At 44.4% G+C, this 20,009-nt stretch overlaps 1 protein-coding gene and 1 long non-coding RNA gene across 4 annotated transcripts in view; one reads left to right on the plus strand and one right to left on the minus strand.

The window, feature by feature from the left end:
- The first annotated feature begins 7,558 nt into the window (after positions 1 to 7,558).
- LOC146891728 (uncharacterized) lies at positions 7,559 to 18,530 on the plus strand. Its single transcript, XR_015005349.2, has 2 exons — positions 7,559 to 7,785; positions 16,678 to 18,530. It is a non-coding gene; the product is annotated as an uncharacterized LOC146891728 (long non-coding RNA).
- The window catches only part of Ccdc192 (coiled-coil domain containing 192), a 197,310-nt gene continuing 193,684 nt past the window's right edge, over positions 16,384 to 20,009 (minus strand). For all 3 annotated transcript variants that reach the window (XM_048419600.3, XM_087896052.1, XM_048419601.3), the window contains one exon: positions 16,384 to 16,716. In XM_048419600.3, the coding sequence (XP_048275557.1) occupies positions 16,430 to 16,716 (287 nt within the window). In that variant the 3' untranslated portion in view covers positions 16,384 to 16,429. The remainder of the gene's footprint in view (positions 16,717 to 20,009) is intronic.

A 20,009-nucleotide genomic window follows, 5' to 3' on the forward strand; every position in this document is an offset into this window, starting at 1 on the left:
TGTGGGATTTTAACTCAGAGTGTTTTCGAAATCACGCCCTATCTGGGATTTTGATCTATGGTCCTTTGCTCTAGCAACAAAAGACCTCTGGGCCAGAATTAAAATAGCCTTTGACACATGGCATTCAGGAAACACCTGATAAGTGTCCCAGACAAGACAGCGTAGCCTTGCTTCAACTTGGAAGGTCAGGCATCTCTGGCTTCATTACTGGGCAATCTTGCTAGGGGAATGTAATGTTCAAGAAACTAGTCCCACTTGAGGAAAAAGTGCTTTGTTGAATAACATATTTTTGGCTCAGGCAAACTCTTCCTATTTTAAAAAATCTATTTCTTTTCACGTTGTTCATTCAGTGGGGCTCACTCATTTGTACAACAGACATTCACGTTTTCATCATCACTCGTTAAGTATTTCTATAATAAGTGTGTGAGCTTTGCTGGAAGGAGAGAAGAGGACCACCAATAACTGTCCCACTCAGTACATCCCTGATCTCACCGGCCAGAGCCGGAAATAGGAAATCTTACGAAGGGAGGGTCCAGAAGCCGCACCAGTTCTTTGTTAGTGGCTTGAAAATGCTTTGTCTTTTTCAGTTTAGGTGGAAATGACCTCTGACTCTAAGGGAAAACCCAGGAAAGACAGCTGAAGCTGTGTGCGTTTGGCAGTAAGCCCAAAAGCAAGGCTTAGAAAGGTAAGAGACAGGAGGCCACACAGCTAGGAGGGAGTGCACTCTGGGTTTGAGCATGGGTGCTTGGCTGTCTGTTCAGACAGCAGGAAATGAGTGAGAGCCACCATGGCGTGCAGAGTGCTTCCCAGATGGTGGCTTATGTGCTGACGTTTCTTATGTGGCGAAGGGAGATAAAACCCCAGCAGATGATATCCCATGTGCTTTGCCCAATGCCACCACCAAGCTGAACTCCAACAATTTTATATTCAGGAGATTCTAACTGAGCTTATAAAATCAGTTGATTAGGCACCGAGAATCAGGGGAGACAGGAAGAGAATGGGTCAGAGGAGCTGGGGTGAGAGACAGATAGGGTAATGAATGAATGTGCTTCTGAGTTTGGCTGGGTTGAAATCCAGGTTTAAAATTGATGAGAAACTGCTAAGAGGTTTGAATGTTGAGACTTTTAGAAACACAGTGTTTTGTTGGAAAGCCAATAATGAAGACATAATTGTTTCAGTGAAAGAAACATAGCCCAATCCACCAGAAGAGTGATTACCTTGTTTATTAGTGGCTGGAAATTGAAGGCTGCCCCTGGCACTCTATGAACACCTATGGGGGCGGAAGCTCGCTGGCATGGAGCCCACAATTAGCCCAACTGTTTGCACATGAAGGATTCACGGACACAGTACAAGTTCCCAGAACTTTTTTTTTTAAATCAATGAAACAAAAGAAAACAAAAACACCAAGCCAGATTGTAGTGGCCTCAAATTTGCCATCCTAACATCTGGGAGGCTGAGGCAGAAAGATTATTTGTAGCTTATAAGCAGACTGGGCTACATAGTACATCAGGGAACAGTCTGGGAGAGAGTAAGAGGGAGGAAGGAAGGGAGGAAGAGAGAAGGAGAGAGAGAGGGGGGAAGGGAAGCAGAAAGGGGAAGGGAGGAAGAAAAAGAGAGGGAAGGATGGAGAGAGGGAGAGAGAGGATTCTGGGGTCCCAAGAAATGCACAGTCTAGTCTGTTTGTATGGATTTCCAGAAAATTCTATACCTTAAAGGTAACCCATGACTTCTACCTTGGTCAGAGCTGATTTTCTCTTTTTCAAGCAGGAGGCCAAGGCATGCAGGTTGCCTCTGTCACTTACCCTGCAGGGAGGTATATCACAGAGAGATGCTAGAAAAAGAGAAAGCCTAAGGGGAAGGGATTGGACGAGATAAAAACAGAAGAACCCAGCCTGGCGAGCTAGCTTTGGCAGGGTGCCCAGAGCAGCTTCAGGAGAGGGTCGGAGCCCAGTCAGAGCATTTCCTGCTTTGGGTTAGAAAAATAAATCCAACCACCTTCTAAGAGGTGGTCTATTCTTCCTGTGCGCATTAGGTCATTAATTTGAAGATTGCAGGTAGTAATAAAAACACCCGTCATTTGCTTAACATGGAGCTGAATGGGCAGCTCCCTGACTCCCACTGCACACCTGGGTTCCACTAACGTTACTGGTGTGGGGCCGAGTTCCAGAGAACTTCAGTGTGGGCAAAGGCTCGATGCCCGTGTTGGTTCTCCTGCAGCTCCGCTTTACTTCTGTTTATTTCAGCTCAAAATCTTTGACAGGATGTAAAGGGTAAGCAGCTTCTAGGTTAGGGAGCAGTGTGTGTGTGTGTGTGTGTGTGTGTGTGTGTCTGTCCGCGCGCGCATGTGTGTTCATTTTTACTGGAATTAGAAAAATTCCATCAGGCTTCATCTTTTCCTTGCTTTGGGGAGGTCATTGGCTCCCCTCCCCCATAGCACTTCAGCAGTTTCCCTAGCGTTCCCCAGCTCGGCCCCCATGAGTCTAGCTGGACTTCCTTCAGGCAGCAGACAAGTGTTAGTTTTCAGTCTTATTTCGAGAGCTCAAACAACCTTGGCTCAAACAACCTTGGCTCAAACAGCCTTGGCCTTGGGGGTGGGGGCTTTGCCTTAGATTTCCAGGCTTGGGACTGCGTAAAATTTTCCTGCTGCTTGCACAACCTGTAATAGAACCACTCCGCTTTGAACTCCAGCAGGTGTATGGTTTTACAGTGCAATATTTTCAGATAGAATTTGTCTTAATCTCCCAGTTAAGCCTCTTTATATGCACAGAGCTGCCAAGATGACAAATGCAATTCACTTCGGGCTTGTTTGTCTAGTTAACAGTGAGTACGCAAACCAGCTTCCTGTTCACACAAAGGGTTTTCTTGTGCTGGAAATCTTCGACCAAGGGTACCTTGGCTTGGATCTTTATAGGGAATTCACGATGTTAATTATCTATAGTACCCTGTGCACCAGGATGTGAGGTGACTCAGGAGGCAGCTGGCTAGAGCCAATCAAGTAGATGACCTGTGCCGCTGAAAAGGACCTTTGTGTTTATACTAGGGGACTTTACAAAAAGAGCCTCAAGGAATTGGATCCAGGGCTGGGAGTGACATTAGGAAGTGGGATGACAGACAGCACAGTGGAGGGGAAACAGAACGATTTGCTGTGCAGATAAAACTGAGATGAAGGGCTAGAAATGGTCCAGGTCCCTGAATTCACTTTTCTGCTTCTTTCTTTCTAAAATGGGTTTCCTTCCTTCTTTTTTTTTTTTTTTTTCCTTAAGAAACATGAAAGCACTCCTGGGTATTTTTTTTTTTTTTACAGAGTATCTTTTATTTGTACTTTGGCAATCTCATACACATATACGGTGTATTTTGACCATATCCAGGCAGCTCCCCAACTTCCCTATCCAAGGCTCTTCCACCTTCATGTCCTGTTGGTAGCAAATTGAGCCCAGTTACGGCTGCCTGCTGGAATGTTCCCTGGTCCTGTTGGCTGGCTTGTGTGCAGGTGCACACAGCTGCCGTGAGGTCCCAAGTGTGGCAGCCACGCCGCGCTCAGCAGAGAGCACTTCCTCTCCATGCCTTGGTTCTTTCTTTCTGTTCTCTTTTCTGTGCTGTGCTCTGAGCTCTTGTGGTGGGGGAGGGGCTGCGACACAGACTTCTCCTTTAGGCCTCTGTAGCCTTCAGTCCCTCCTAGCCCTTTGATCAGTTATGAGCCTGCATTAGCTGCGGTCCGCAGCAGGACTCGGGTTCCCTGCCTAAGAATGAGAACAACACTAGTCTGGGCATCAACTTAAATACTTGGAAAACAGTTTGACAGTGTGTCCATTTAGCAGAAAAAAACACAACAAAACAAAAACAAACAAGCAAAACCACCTCAAGTGGGGGCCCCACCCCCACTCAAGGTCTGTGACCTCCGGAACTGTGAGCTTTTGACTAAGTTCCCAATTAGGAAGGGGTCAGTTATCAGGATTCCTGTCACACCACTATGGCATCACTGGGTTCTTGGGGGCTTCTTGCGGGGCAAGTCTGTGTTGTAGCTCTCAGAGTTCAGTACTAGAGGATATCACTGTAAAATACAAACCTGTAAAGATGCTTTTCTGTGGCGGTGGTGGCAGCTCTGGGCATCAACAGGGATACAACCTATGGCCCCTGCACAGCAGGGCAAGCATCTCTTCAGTGAACTACACTCTGGGCCTTGACGAGGCTTTTGAAGTGCACTGAACTGCTGTGGGCGGATCCTCCTGCACACTGTGAAAATGTATGACTCTCATTGGTTAATAAAGAAGCTAATTGGCTTATAGTAAGGCAGGATAAAGTTAGTGGGACAATCACACTGAGGACACTGAAGAAGGGTGGAGTGAGAGAGTCGAGCAAGATGGGCATGCCGGACTGAGAAAAGGTGCCAAGTCACGTGGCAAAGCATACATAAGAATATATAGGGTAATTTACGTGTAAGAGTTAGGTAGTAACAAGCCTGAGCTAAATGCCGAGCCTGTATAATCTATATTTAGTCTCCAAATCAGTTATTTGGGAAGCGGCTGCCAGTTATTTGGGAACAGGCAACATCTGCCTACACTGAACTATGGGCTTGGGAAACAGCCTGGTGACAGGTTCTTACCTGGTAAGCTCAGGTACCTGGTTTTAAGCTCCACTGCCACAGCACGACAAAACAAATCTAGAAACCAGACAATGATATCATACTCAGAGCTGCCTGGTGATTGTTGTGCTCAGTTTTCTCCATAACTTACATTGTGCCTATTATTTGAATGAGTGTTTCTTTTTTCCTCTTTCTTCTTTGTTTGTTTCAGTATACAGGTGAGAGCAGGGTCTTCTGTGCTGTGCCTTACTGTTGGTCAGTCCCATTAGTGTCACTGGCAGTGGGTTACAGGTATAGGCTGCCACATCTGGCTTCTTGCATCTTAGGGACAAGCAGGTTTGTGCTAATGTGGAATTCAAGCTGTAGGCAGTATGGTCAGGGGAAGCCCTGCATGGCTAAAAGCAGGGTGTGTTATCATTTATAAAGAGTGTGTGACCCAATACTGTCCCCATGAGGGGCGGCGCGGGTCACCCAAGGCCTTGGTGGGAGACAGACAGAAAGATACAGCAAGCAGGGAGAGCTGGGGTATAGAGTTTATTTAATGGATTATGGAGGAGGAAGGGATGCAGAGGAGAGAGGGGAGGGGGGATTAGAGAGAAAGGTGGAAGTTTCCTCTGCAGACAGAGTGCAGGAGAGCAGGCTAGAGAGGAGGCAGGAGATCTGCTAGCCTTGGTGCTTGAGGGGGGAGGAGGAGGGCACAGAGTAGGCAGGGCTTGTGCCTTAAAGGACTCTGTACCCAGGTGACAAACCAGGCCAGCAGATTACAACAGTGTGTGTTGGGGAAGGAAGGATGTCACTGTAGCATCCTTCATAAGACACAGGAAACTTCATAAAAGGCCTAGCCCACCCTTCATGTACTGATGCCAGCAGTACAGATGCTCCTTCGCCAGGGTGACTTAGATATAAGAGTTGTGTATTTCCCTGAGTGAACAGTGGCTTCTGTGGAACCAGAATCACAAGATGGTAGAAACAGAATCTGAAGTTCAAAACCTGCAGTTCAGTTGGGAGCATCCCTGTAGAAGCCACATGGAAAATAGAGTGAAATTCATGGGATGGGGGAGAGGGAGAGGATTGAAGCATAGGACAGAAGTCTTCAGGGGAAGAATGGCCTCTTTCTCCAGCCATTCTGATGTGGAAGCCTGTAGATACAGAGGAGGACAGAGGCCCAGTAGATTCCAACGGCAGAGAGCCAAAGAGAGCGTCCTCAGCTTCACAAGCACGTGAGTTTGTGTGCAAAGCCGCGCAGGTTCTCTCAGCCACTAGAACAAGCCACTGACGTGAGCGGAGGCAAGTCACTGAGATACACGGACCAAGCAAGAGGGAGGGGTTATATCCTGGAGAGAGCGTTAGGGCTACCTATTAATAAATGCATGTTAGAGGGCAAGGCCAAGATTTGGATCCTCTACTGGAGCCAGAGGGGGTTAGAAAGCATTGTGTTTGGTCTCAGTTCAGTATCAGACTGGGTAACTCATACCTGGAGGAGTAGGTGGTTGTGAACCTGACGTGGGAATGGAAGTCGGCTGGTGTGAACCTGACACCAGGCATTGGGTACCTGCTGCCCATCGCTATGTGCTTATTCTGTCAAATGCAATAGCATCAGCAACTGCAGAAGAAGGATAGGAATAGTTCCCTTTTGGTGGGAAGGTGGTGAGAGGAGAGAAGATGAGGAGGAAGAAGAAAAGGAAGAGGAAGAATAGCAGGAGAATGAGAAGGAAGAAGAGGAGAGGGGAGGAGGAAGAGGAGGAAGAGGATGATGCTGAAAGAAGTTGAGCTTTCGTTGACTCACGGTTAGTTCTAAGAGACCCCATAACGTTTCACTATTGCAGTTGTGAGATCCTACTGCTCTTTAACCAAGTTTTCTCTAGTGGTAACAGATTAGAAAAGTACAGCCTAACACTGCAACCAGGATCCAGCCAGGGTGCCGAAGGCTCCTATCACAAGGGACTTCATGGCGTTTCTAGCCACACCGTGTATCTTCTGTAGCACCTTACACCCCACAGTCACTAGTCTGTCCTATTTCTGCAGTTCTGCTTTTCTGGAGGGAAAAAAAGAAACTTCTTTTTTCTTGAGACAAGGTGTTATGTAGCTAAGACCGAGCTTGGAGTCACTATGTACCCAAGGCTGACCTTGAAGTTACAATGTAGAAAAGGCGGGCCTTGAACTCTTCACCCTCCTGCCTGCATCAACTGAGTTCTGGCATTAGAGGCAAAAATTACCATGCGACACTGCCCTGCTTACAAGTTGTTAATCCTCATTCACGTTTGAAGACTGGCTTTGCTGAGAGAGAATTCTAGGCTGGTCGGTCCGTTTTAATTCAGCTCTGTGAGAATTTCCCTTACTCGTTTCACTGAATTATTTCTGATGAGAAATACAATGTAATTTGTCTTGTTCCTCTAAAGACAAAGGTGCCTTAGTTTTTGTCTTCCTTAAGAATTTCTTTTTGTATCTATTTCTTTTCAGATTGAATATAATATGAGTAACTCTGAGAGGGTTATTTTGCATCCATTTGGTCTTTTTTGAGAATCTGTAATTTGGGGCCCACCACTTATTTTGGAAATTACTTGACTATTTTCAATTGAATTATTTCCAAGTTCTCTTGTATTCTAGCTAATATTCTTTTACACACCAATTTAGGGTGGCGATTTAAATGCATCGTAGCCATTTTGCTGGAATTTGACCAGAATAATGCTGACCCTGTGTAATAGTTTGGGAGAATTAATAGCTTCTTCATGTTGAATCTTCTGAGCCCCACACACAGTATGTAACTCCCCTTGTAAACTATTTCCTTTTCCATTTGCACGGGTGAATTTTCAGCATTAAGGTTCGGCACATGTTTTGGTAGATTCGCACCCGAGAATGTTTCATTAAAAACACGATTGTAACGATACTGTATCTTTTCTTCATCACAGCTGCATTGCTTCTCTATGCAATCCAGTTTTGCCTTGCTTTTATCTTAGATTCTGAGAACTTGCTGAGTTCATTCAGCACTCCCAGGGAGGTTTTTGGCAAACTGTCAGGTAGGGAGAGTTTTGTTTCTTCCTCTCTAATCTTTATGCTTTACTTCCTCTGGCTGGCTCATTGCACTAGCTGTGACTTCCAGCACTTTGCTGAAGAAGATTGTTGAAACTGGACAGCCTCACTTTGTTCTCAATCGCAGTGAGAAAACATTCGGTCTGTCTTCGTTGGGTGTGTTACAGTTACAAGTAAGTTCCGTTAAGTAAATTCTTTTTTCTTCTTTGGTTAGGTTCAGGGATCAAGCAGGGGTTCTGTGAGTGCTAAGCAAGTGCTCCATTACTGAGCTACAACCCCAGCCTGAGAATAAGTTCTCAATAAGAAAAGAAGTTAGGTTTGACTTTAGTTTTTAAATTGTGGAAGGATTGAGTTTAGCCACATTTATTTTCTCTGCATCTCCTGAGAAGGCTATTTGATTTTCCGTCTTTAGTTTTTTAGGGTGATGTATTGCATCGATTGAATGTTTTCTCGAGTTGGAAGGGTAGACAAAGAATTTCACTATGAAGCTCAGGTTGGTCTTGAACCTGCTATATAGCGCAGGCTGGCCTCCAACTCTAAATCTTCTGTCAGAGCCTCCAATGTGCTGAGGTTACTTGTGTGTACCACCATGCTCAGCTCCTTTATCTGTTTTAGATACTGAAGCAACATTACAGCTATAAAATAAAATTAAAGAATTTTATTGTGGTAGATAATTTTATAGACCATGATGCCCAGATTTTTGACCAAATATCATTTTGAATGTTTAAAAGTACTTTCTACATGAGAATAAGAAAGCAAATTGAATAATTTGAATCAATGTTGTGATTTTTTTTTACCTTATCTTAGCTATTTTTAAGCATTTGATAAAATTTTGTTAATACAATCAACACAACTGACTATACTTAGTTAAGTTAAAAAAAAGATTGTGGTAGATAGAGTGTGAGTCCACAGACATGGACAGGAAGGGTGCAAGTCATAGCATGGCAAGGGGTGATGGTAATTCTCTAGGCTGCAGGCTTCAAAAGGAGAATGGCTGGCTGAGATCCTGACTCACCAATTTGATGGGTTTGTGAAATGAAACATAAAAGATGTCCTATTGGGTTTCCATAAACCTCTTGTGAAGCAGAACTCAGTGGAAGGAGAGAGTCTACAAAACTGTTTTGGTCTGGTATGAATGGGAGAATGTTATATGGCTCATGTGGATCTCAGTGGAAAAAAAATTCAAACCTGCTGATTCCTTTTGTGGTTTACCTTTAGTCTCTAAGGCTTCTGAATATCGATACTGAGTTTAGTCCTACCATGGAGGCAGGAACTTCAACCAGCCATCCAGGGTCTTGTACTGCCTGGCCACATACCAGGGTTCTTGGTACCAAACCTCTTCTTTGTTGTGTGATGATACTCAGTCCCCTGTCCTCCCAGGCTTTGTGGTCCTGCAAGATCTGCTGCTGACCATATCCAAACCATACCGGGGCATAGGACTTAAGCAGGGGCTATGTCTAGGGTCTCAGAATCTATCCTGGATGCTGTCGCATGGAACCAGACCCTTTCAGCTGCTTCCACCTCCTATTGCCATAACAAGATGCAGGAATGGTTAGAGGGAATACACTTGTCTCCTAATGTTCCTCTCAGAGCCATGTTCTGGATCCTTTTTTTCTCAAGTTGATTTGGGGTTTGGAATAAGGACCTAGAGTGGAGTCTCTGGATTGGCTTCCCATTTCCATTGGCCACAGAGTCCTGAGAATAGGAAGCCAAGGTAGGCAACCTCCGAATGTGAGAACAAAATGGAAAGAAGGGTGTATCAATAATCTGGGAGAAAAGGTTTTTGATACAGAATAGTAAAAGATGGCTAAGCTTCTTTATTAATACTTATTGACTTCTTTTATTCATTGTTCAGTGGGATTTAGGACATCGGGTTAGCATACATTTTTCTTATGATGTTTGTTGAGAATAAATACGTATAGAAAGGTCTGTATTCTGAATACACGGTATACCCATCCTGTAATAAGAAAGTAAGTCTCAGGCCCGATTCCTAACACACTGTCCATTTAACTGAGCAATTCATCTCATTGCTCTAGGTCAAAGGTCAGCAAGCCTTTTTTGTTAAAAAGCAAGTAATTTAGATTTGTTATTGTCTAATCAAATGAGAATGACTATATTCTAATACATGATTCATAGACAGTACATGTTGAATTTCATGTAACTTTGTGTCACAAACACTGTTCTCTTTAGAGTAAGATTATTTAAAACATACAGAACGTTCAAAACCCTCAGGCCTTGCACAGCCCAGTAGCACCCAGATTTGGCCCATGGCTGTAGTTTGTCATTTTTCTTGTCTGTATTGGGAAATACATTGACTCACAATCACTGGAGCAAGTGGGGGCAAGATGTGTTTTTTTGCCTGCTGCATGAAGAATCCATACCTCTTCCATTTTCATCCAGGTTGAAGGTAGATGGACAATCTTCATAGTATTGCCTCTCGATTATCCTTGTGTAAATGAGAACAGAGGTCTGTAGGTAAGGGGGATTTCTTCCTGCCCGATGTGAGTGCTAGGAACAGATCTGGGGTCCTCTGGAAGAGCAGTGTGCATTCTTAAACACTGAACCAGCTCTTGGGTCCTTAAATTGTTTTTTCAAAAACTTGGAAAACCAATGTTTAAGATTCAAAAGGTCTGATCATGCTGATATGGAATGTGGGAAAAAAAAAAACAGAGCCTAGTTCAGTAATGAGTGTCTGTGCTTAGCATATATGAGTCCTTGAGTTCAAACTCCACTAGAAAGGGAGAGAGGGAGGGAAAACTAGTCAAAACTATAAAGAATAAATAATTCTTGCAACAAAGATTTTTAAGATTTCCCAGACATGGAAGAATCCAGTTCAAGTAGGAAATGATCTTTTCTAAAATAAAAGGATGTGCGTGCTGGGACAGAGGTCCCAGCAGGAAATAGGACGAGTCACAAGGTTTCCCACACCTAATGAAATGATGGTTTTTATGGTAAAACGAAACAAAACAAAACAAAAACCAAACAAAAACTGTGCTTGTTTTCAGATTCCCAGGGACCGCATTTCTAAAGCTCGATAGTCAACACACGTTTTACAGCCCGAGCCTTTGGTGGGAGGGCCTGAGTTGTCTGGTCATTTCCATTTAGAACATTTACAGCTGGTTTTTGTTTGGTTGGTGTTTGTTTGTTTATTTAGCAAAGAGTGACCCTTAACATTCAAATCCAATAATTCCAAGTCCTGTTCTTGAATGGAAAACCACATAACATGAGTTCTGGTAACATTTTTATATAGAGAGAAAGTTGCTATGTTGCTCAGGCTAGACTCCAATTTGTAATTCTCTTGTCTCAGCCTCCCCACTGTTGGACTATGGGCTTGTTATCTGGTGCCAGCTTCTTTCCATGGAGTGAAGGTACCTCAACAATGATGGCAACCGAGTGAGGAAAAGAAGAGTCTACCCTTGGATATTTGCTCTGTGTGGCCTGGGCTGGCAAGTTACAGTTCTAATCCAAATGCCGATGACCCCGCAGTCTTATTCTAATCATATGCTTTCTAAAAGGGACACCTCAAGGCTTAGTTGCTACTGGAAAAAAAAAACCGACAGCAACAGAAGCTCATGACCTTGTTAGGGACCTGCATTGAGGAGAATCAACTGATTATGAAAATGTAATAAATAGTTCCAGAGCACTTTACAATTAATGGAAATATTTTCAAATCGAATTGCTTTATTTTATTCTTACAAAGACAGATCCAGTTAGATAATGAATCCCAAGCTTCTTACTCCAAAATGTCAGGACCAAGACGTCCAACCCCGGGCAATGGTACCTTGCATCCCTCACGCCCCTCACACCCCTCACACCCCTACCACCATGCAGCTCTAGCCCAAAGATCTTCCTTGTCTCTCTTCTTTCTCAAATCAGTCTCTGTTCCACCTTCAGGAAAAGGATTTTCCATGGGAGCCTTCCTTATCAGACTTGTTTCACGACAAAGGCATAACCATGAAAAGCTGCTCCCAATCAGGTGATTGACGAACTTGTTTGGTTCAGTGTCGACAATGTTTGGGAGCTGCAGAGTGAGCTAGGTGATGAGTCCTAGGGGTCATGAAGGCCCTAGGCTCAGTGGATCCTAACACAAGAAAGGAGAGTGGAAAGGAGGAAGTGGGAGAGAAAAGAAGAAAGAAGGAGGGAAGAAGGGAGGGAGGAAAGAAGGGAAGGAGGGATAGAGAGAAGGGTTGGCTTCCATTTATTCATTGGACTTCTGTTTTGTTCTAAAATGAATATTTGTATGAAGAGCACATGTACACTCTACAGTTTACACAGGGTGCCACCACCCCCTCTATTGTCTCAGCCTTGCTTGCTTAAGACAGCTCTATTCCCTGCCTGTCTCTTTAAGTAAATGGTTATGTCGCCCCTGATGAAATACAGTTGTGTAATGTGTTGTAAATTGGTATTGACACCACCGTAAATGTCAGCGTCTTGAGCTTTTGGCCTATGACTGAGATATATGCATACCTCTTTTGGACTCTGAGACAACCTTTGCTTACACATACTCTCACCCACACACTGACCACCCACACATACATATAATTAAAGGTGAAAAACAAATCTTTAAATTTTTGAACTACTTGGTGGAGTTCACTGGAGAAATGACTCAGTGATTAAGAGCACTGGCTGCTCTTCCAGAGGACCCGAGTTTGATTCCCAGCACCTACAGGGGTGGTTCACATCTGTCTGTAACTCTAATTCCAAGGGATCTGATGCCCTCTCCTGGCCTCTGTGGGTAGTAGGCACACATGTGGTACATAGGCACACATGCAGGCAAAACATCTATAAACATGGAATAAAAACAAAATCATAAAATTTCTTGGACCTGCATGGCTTTGAGGTTGACCTTTCTGGGATGATGGGGAATGAGGAAAATGACAGGTGCTGAGGTTGGGCGGGTCGTGTGCTCCAATGGATAGCACCAGCAGCTGGAATCGAATCTCTGGGCACAGCATTCACAGCTGAGCTAGGAGGCAGGCTAGCCCGTCTCAATAGAGTCTTTGTAGGAGCGCAGTCTCAGGTCTCAGTCAAGCTGAAGGACAAGGTCTCCTTGATATTCCCCATGCACTGCTTGGACCAGGGACCAGGTTAAAGCTTTGCTGTTCTTCTGAGCCTGATCTGGGGAAGGCCTTATCAGTCTCATGGATCCAAGGCACTGGATCCTTAACACAGTAGTGCTTGTATCAATGATACACAGTGACTTGGGACCTCATCTGTTCCCCGCATAAACACAGTATTCTGGGGATAGTTTCATCCTTCCAGTCCCTGTACTTGGTTGTTCTTTTGGTTTGTTTGTTTTTTCAAGACAGGGCTTCACTGTGTAACGGCTCTGGCTGTGCTGAAACTCGATTTGTAGACTAGGCTGGCCTTGAACGCGGAGATCTGCCTGCTTCTGTCTCTCCAGTGCTGGGATGCTCCGCCCACTGCCCAGTTGTCCTTACACTTGCTCATTGTCAAGTAAATATCATTTTGTATTTGCCAACATTTCATTATTCATTTTGCTAAAGTAAAAAAAAATTCTTACATTATCATAATGTAGAAGAAAAAAATTAGACTTGGGGGGAAAAAGCACAATGTAACAGATAATTAAAATTTGATTGAATTCATTCATTCCCAGAAATGCATTCACAATAGACTGTTTCAAATTGTGCTTTCTTTGCAGTTACTGAAATGAATCCTCATTTGTACTTTTGAGCAAATGATCTGATTTCTGCTCATTTTAAATGTCTGTTACTTTAAAGCAATTTCATCTTGCTATGATTGCATCTGGGAGCATTTGACTATAATAATGAAATGAAAGGATTGTTAATGCCAACATTTACTTAAATTGACTCTATATCTCCTTATTTAATTTAACTTTCTGGATTAAAAAATGTTCACGATTAAGGCAAAGGTATACTTAATACTGCATATTTCTATAAATGTTTTTAGAGTATTGGAAAATGACTTCAATTATTCATTAAATCCTTTATTGCCCGAATTTTGTTATTTTTGTGGTTAATTTGTTTGTGTGTGTATATATATAAAGTGTGCACAATGTTTATGCTCCTCTGTGTGGGTGTGGGCATGGCTGTGTCGTAGCATACATGCAGTGGTCAGAGGACACCCTTGGGTGCTGGTCTCAGCTTTCTACCTTTGGTGTGGCACCATCTCCTTATTTGTTTGCTGTTGTTGCTGCCTAATTTTCCCACTGCTTAGAAAGCCAGGCTAGTTAGTTAGCCCTTGAGCTGCGGGGATTCAGCCGGGAACATGAACTTCTCTCTTAGAAACTGCTCAGAGGCCAACGTCTCCCCTGATCCATAAACCCTGGGCATTGAGAGAATTCTTGTTAGCCAAATGTCCCCAGCACAGATTAGTCCATTTATGCTTAGACCAAATCCCCTCCCACCTTCCCATCAGAAGGTGACCTAGACTTGAATCAAAGATCGGCTTCTTATAAAGATGGCTTTTCAGACTATCATGACCCTTCATGCTAACCTCCAAGGGCTGGCGTGTGGCTATGTAGAGGTGGCAGGCTCAATTAATCATTAATGCCAGATCTGCACCTCCTGTTACTTATCTCTGCCGCGCGGCTGCTTTCATGCTGAGGGCTAGTGTGAGTGTTCGCCAGGAAGCTGATGCAGAAGTTAACAGGGGCCGTGTGGGATATGGTGGGATTTCCTTTTTGTCTCTTTCTCCCCTCTTTTCCTCCTTATCCCTTTTAGTATCCCAGGGGCTCAAGGCAATCTCTCATAAAATAAAGAGGGGGAGCCTTGGTGAGCCCATTAGTACATTGAAATGAGAAGGCGATGGCTTGTCTGAGGAACGCTTCACTCTTTTCAGAAAGCAAAGACTTATAGCTTTCTCCCACAAACTCACAGCGAGGAGACGCCAGCCCCCAGCAGCACTGTTGTATCGGGGCAGTGAGCAAAACTTTAGGGTCACAGCTGGCATAGCTAACTGGTGTTAAAGATCATGAAGTCAAACCCAGGGTACCGTGCGGCATAGGGTGATAAGAAGGCGCTAGCTAGAGAGAAGGGATGTCTTTAGTCGATCCTGTAGGGATGACATAGACACCTCAGAAAAGGTAAAAAGGGCTCTGAACTGCTTTGGGGGTCAGTACTCATGACCAATTAGTTCTGAGTTGGTCTCATCTCTGACACTAAACATCATAGGCACAGATGCACACAAACACACACACAGCAATTATATATGAAGCTGAGGTTATGTTCAAATACTGGGAGATCATAGCTCAGCATAAAAACCTAAATTTTCTGTGGAACACTTTTTTTTTAAAAATGAATTATTTTGGGTTTTTTTAATGAATATCTAGAATCTCAAAGTTGTCATAGCCCATACAAGACTCCATTAGCTCCTTCAAAGAGAAAGGAAAAGAGAAAGGAAGGGAAAGAGGAGAGAGGAGAGGAAAGGAAAGGAGGAAAGAGGTAAGGGAAAGAGGGAAAGGCAGGGCAGGCACTCAGGTTTAGACACTGTCTTGTTGGTGGTCAGGGCATACAATTAGCACTCTTTTAATAACTGGTCCCATCCCAGCATGCAAGGAGCAACTGTCCATGAATCAGGGAGTAAATGTATAAAATCTGTGTTTGAAGCCTGCCTACAACTATCTTCTTGGATTATATTTACAGGGAAATCTAACCGTGTATTTCAGGTCCAACACCAGAGGCCAGGACTATGTATTCACACCAACCACTCAAGAAATGTGAGGCCCTCCTTTACAGCAAGCAGACAGGCTCCCTGTCCCCAGACTCATTCACCCATATACAAAATCACCATCTTTAAGGGGACTCCTCTGCGTCTATGAAGGCGTTGCTGAAAAAGCTGATTCTTAGGCCCACTCTGCTTCTGGCATCCAGTGCTGTGCTTGGGGACAGAATTCTGACACCTGTTTGTTAAACTGGATGTACTGCATTGACTTGCAGCAATCTGGCCACGCTCAGGAGCCCGCCAATATTGCAGCTTGCCATGAGGTTCACTATGAGAGTTAAGTTCGGAAATCTTGTTAGTGTCCTTTGGGTAGGACGTGGATCATCTGAGTGGGAAGGGTGGGAGAGGGACATGACAGGATTCTGAGCAGTCCATTACTTGCAGGTTGCCCCCCCCCATTTGCCAATGCTGCCATGTTCTCTGCCATTATCTTATAGGGCTCACAACTACGTGGTCGTCATAACAGAAGTGTGCATTTTTCTTTTATCTTTAGTCTCTCTCCTTAGGGAAAACCATCAGTGTTGTGTCTTTTCCCAGGAAGATACTGTCCAGAATCTTTTCCCAAAGGAGCAGAGCTCTGATTCATTTTTTAAAATTGCTTCAGCATTATTTTGTTTCTACCCTTGCTACTGCTCGTAAAAATCAGTTGAGAGCACTTGAAAGGACAGCCCTCATGGCTGTTTACTCTCTTGGCTATGACTTTGCTCCCCCGTCCTCTAACCATGCCCAGTTTGAAGCTGGCCCTCCAACACAGCTTTCATTTCCCAACTGCACTGCGCTAAGGGATACTTACCATCCTTCCATCAAAGTGTGCTCTAGTACGAGGACAGTACCAAGTCCTTTGTCAGCTGCCTGGTTTTGTGTTCTTCCCTTACCCACTGTTAACCAGGAGTGTCTAAAGACACAACATTCTACCCTTTTGTGGCAGTGTGACCACTGTTGAGTGGTGGACACTTTCAGGGTCTACTTCTGGATGCTCCCCTTTCTATGGTTTTCTCCTAGCATGAACACTGTAAGTGGTACTCAAACCTGTAAACTTGAACTTGACCAGTTAGTTAGGCTTTGGATTCCACCTTGATGACACTAAACTTTAATTATTGTCATATAGGAAATCTACATCTCCTCATCAGAGGCCACGGGAACACTCTTATCATCATGTACAGCGGCGAGGTCTTGAAAATCTTCTGGAAGGTTTGCATCTTCTTGGGAGAGCCGGTCACTGCGCTTAGCAACCAGCGCCTCAATCTTCTGCTCCTTTTCTGCTAACACTTCTTCGAGCTGAGTGATCTTCTCAGTTTGCAGGGAAAGCTGGGTGGACAGCTCCATAATCAGGCTGATCTTTCTGTCCCCTTCTTCCACAGGTGGGAGACCTCCATAGGGCACTTCGACCGAGCTGGATGCTGAAACAAAAGACAAACAAACACAAGAGGAAAATGATTTTCACCAGCGTTTCCAGAACTCGGAGAGGGAGGATGAAAGCGTTTCATTTCTCACGTTCTTGAGAGGCAGCCCAGATGTTCCGTCATCCGGTTAGACATACTGAGAACAGAAGCTAGACCCCGTGAGGGGAACGATTCCGGGTGCTTGTGAAAGAACTTGGAAGTCTCTGGAGAGGGACCAGAATCACTCCGTGTCAACTCTTAATTTTGTTTTTTTATGTGCATTTAACTTTCAACCAACTGTGGGAATAAGCCGACCTTGAAAGACAAACCCCAGCAAGAGCCACGCCAAGCTTCATCTTTTCCTTTCCCCCAAAGAATCATTCACAAGAGGAATGACTTAGATACAGGAAAATACACTTGAAATTAGATGTTTATGTGTCTGTACAGGAACAACAAACCTTGCCATTTCTCCTTTTGGGGGAGATGGCCATAGAGAAAGACTACCTTCCTAGTCCAAGCTTCAGAGTTGCCAGGAGTATCACTTGAGCCCAAACACGGAACTGTTTGCATGGGCTCCATCACAGAGGCTCAGTTCTTTTAGGCTGGCCAGCATTTTAAAATAATACTGAGCATCCTCTAGAACATCAGAGTTTATCCAGTGTCACGGCCCTTGGTGAATCTCTGGGCTAAGGGTGAAGAATGGTTGATATAATATAACTGAGAGCCCCTGGCTTTCTCTATCCTCCAGTGGAGACAAGCCCGAGGACTGCATCTGCTACACTACCAGTCATGGATAAACAGACTTTCTACACAAGCCAGGACTCATGCCTGTATTTCTAGCATTCAGAGCATAAGAGAGGAGCACTGCCATGAGTTCTAGGCCAGTTGGGCATATAGAGTGAGACTCACTGCACACACACACACACACACACACACACACACACACACAGACACACACCTACTACTCCTGTAAAAACCCATCCCTGTTATTCTCTGACCATTGGCGCTTCCTTAAAGGATCTCAGGTGGACTCAGGTGGAAGCTTGAGCACCTAAGGCGCAAAGATGTGCAGCATCCTTGGGGGTCACAAACGTGACAAGGAGACACCAATCCATTCTCCAATCTTAGAAATTATGATTGTCAAATTGCTAAAATTTTAAGACTATCTGGGAAACTTCAGTTCTCATTATGAGAAAACCTAATGCTAGTATCGAAGAGTGTGATGATTTGTTCATCTCTCTTCAGTTTAAGAGCAGCAAAGGGAGTGGGGTAGGCACTCAGTGGTCTAGAGCTCATAGGACTCATCTGCATACGTGTCTGGGGGCTCAAAACTCCCTGCAGCTCCAGCTCCTAGGGGTCTAACACCGTCTTCTAGCCTATACAGGCATTGGCACACATATGATGTAGATTCACACAGAGAGACAGGTGTAACACACACACACTAACAAAAAATTAAAAATAATGTATATTTTTCTTTTAAAAAAAGAATAGTTAAAAGGTATTACAATTTAAAGAATTATTTGGTTCATGGTCTCTGTAGAAGGCATATGGCCTCCAGTTCAGGAGAAGCTATCCATACAGCAGGGGGTTTTTCTTACTTGCTGACATACCAGGGCCCTCCCTTTTACATCTGGCCAGACCTGTGCTGGCAACGACAGTAACTACACATGCCTGATAAGCAACTGAATGCCACTATTATAAGTTGAGATATGCGATCAACATGAAAGTCATTAATTTGGGAACACTTAGCTTGGAAAAATGTGAACTGTCTCATTATCTTTCATTGATTATTATTAAAGTAGTAGTATTTTGGCTATCTTGCAACAGAAAAAGCATAATATTGAGATTTCTTTCATTCACGGACTCTAACTTTAAAAGTGCAGCTCCTAGGAAGCTTAGATCACAAGGTTTGAGTTTGTGAAACTCTCCTATTCCCGTGGAGCACCGCTGGGCAGGCCTTTCCTGCAGGTGAAATCCGGGCGGCTGGGGAACTTGCAGACTGTTTCTCTGCTCAGCCCTCACAGTCGTTATTTGGGAGGGAGCATTGGTCACTCTCAATGGACCGTTTTTCCGTGTCCCCTGTGGGCTGAGGCAGGAAATACAGGTTTGCTATGGGTTCTTCTGGGCTGAAGGAAGGTTCAGCAGTAGTGAGAGAGTGAGCTGGGAATGGGCAGCAGGGAAGTGGGTGGCAGAGGTTGCAAAGAAGAGTGGCAGCAACCTGGGGTGGAGAAGCCGAGCTTGGGAGCCTGGGGTGGAGAAGCCAAGCTTGGCAGTCTAGGGCGGAGAAGGCATCTCTGGAGCTCCAGATGGTGGCCCTTGGATTTGGTTGGCTGCTACCACTTTCCACTTTGACCCCTCTGTCAGATTTTTCTCCCCACCTTATCTTTAAACTGATATGCGAAATGCAAAACCAGAGTGCAGGATCGGTCCAGAGGATACACGGGTCTAGCGCGCGTTCTTTTCTTTCCTGATCCCCTCACCCTCTCTTTCTTTCTAAGACAAATTAGAGTTGATACAGTAAAAAGTTAGACAGTCTGAAGAGAACCGGAGTGCGCAGCATTGTATACAGATGGATACCTTGGTCGCCTGCTTCTAATGATAAAGGGGGAAAACTGCGACAATGGGAGGCCTTACCTTGGTGACATTAGATAGTATATCTGTATTCTTGCTCTGAGAGAGAGAGAGAGAGAGAGGGAGAGAGAGGGGGAGAGAGAGAGAGAGAGAGAGAGAGAGAGAGAGAGAGAGAGAAGAGAGAAATGGAGGGTAACAGTGGGCTTCAGATGTTGCAACAAAGCATCACACACTAGGTGTCTCAGGCAATGGGCATTGTTTGTCATAGTTTCCAAGGTGGGACATTCTAGGTCAGGATGGGTTGGCTCTGTGAAAGCCTTCTTGGCTATAACGGTCTCTTTCATATGTCCGTATGATGAGGTGAGAGACTGTCTTTTTGTCTTTGACGCAGGGTCTTATAGGTAGCTCAGGCTGTAATAAAACATGTGATTCTCCTGCCTCTGCCTCCAAAGTTCTGGGATTACAGGAATGTGCAGTCACACCCAAAAAGTATTTATTTTTATTCTTAAATTTTATGTGTATGGGTATTTTAACTGCATGTCTGTCTGTGTACTATGTACATACAATCTCTGCAGAGGTAAGAAGAGGGTCCCCTGGGACTATGGTTGCAAATCAATGTGAGCTGCCATGTGGGCGGTTGGAATTGAACCCTGGTCTTCTGGAAGAGCAAACCACTCTCTTAACTGTTGAGTCATCTCTCCAGCCACCAGTGACTGTTCCTAAGGGCAGTAATACCACCA

The sequence above is a fragment of the Myodes glareolus genome, chromosome 13, assembly GCF_982192425.1.
Source record: "Myodes glareolus chromosome 13, mMyoGla1.1, whole genome shotgun sequence".
Classification (NCBI taxonomy): domain Eukaryota; kingdom Metazoa; phylum Chordata; class Mammalia; order Rodentia; family Cricetidae; genus Myodes; species Myodes glareolus.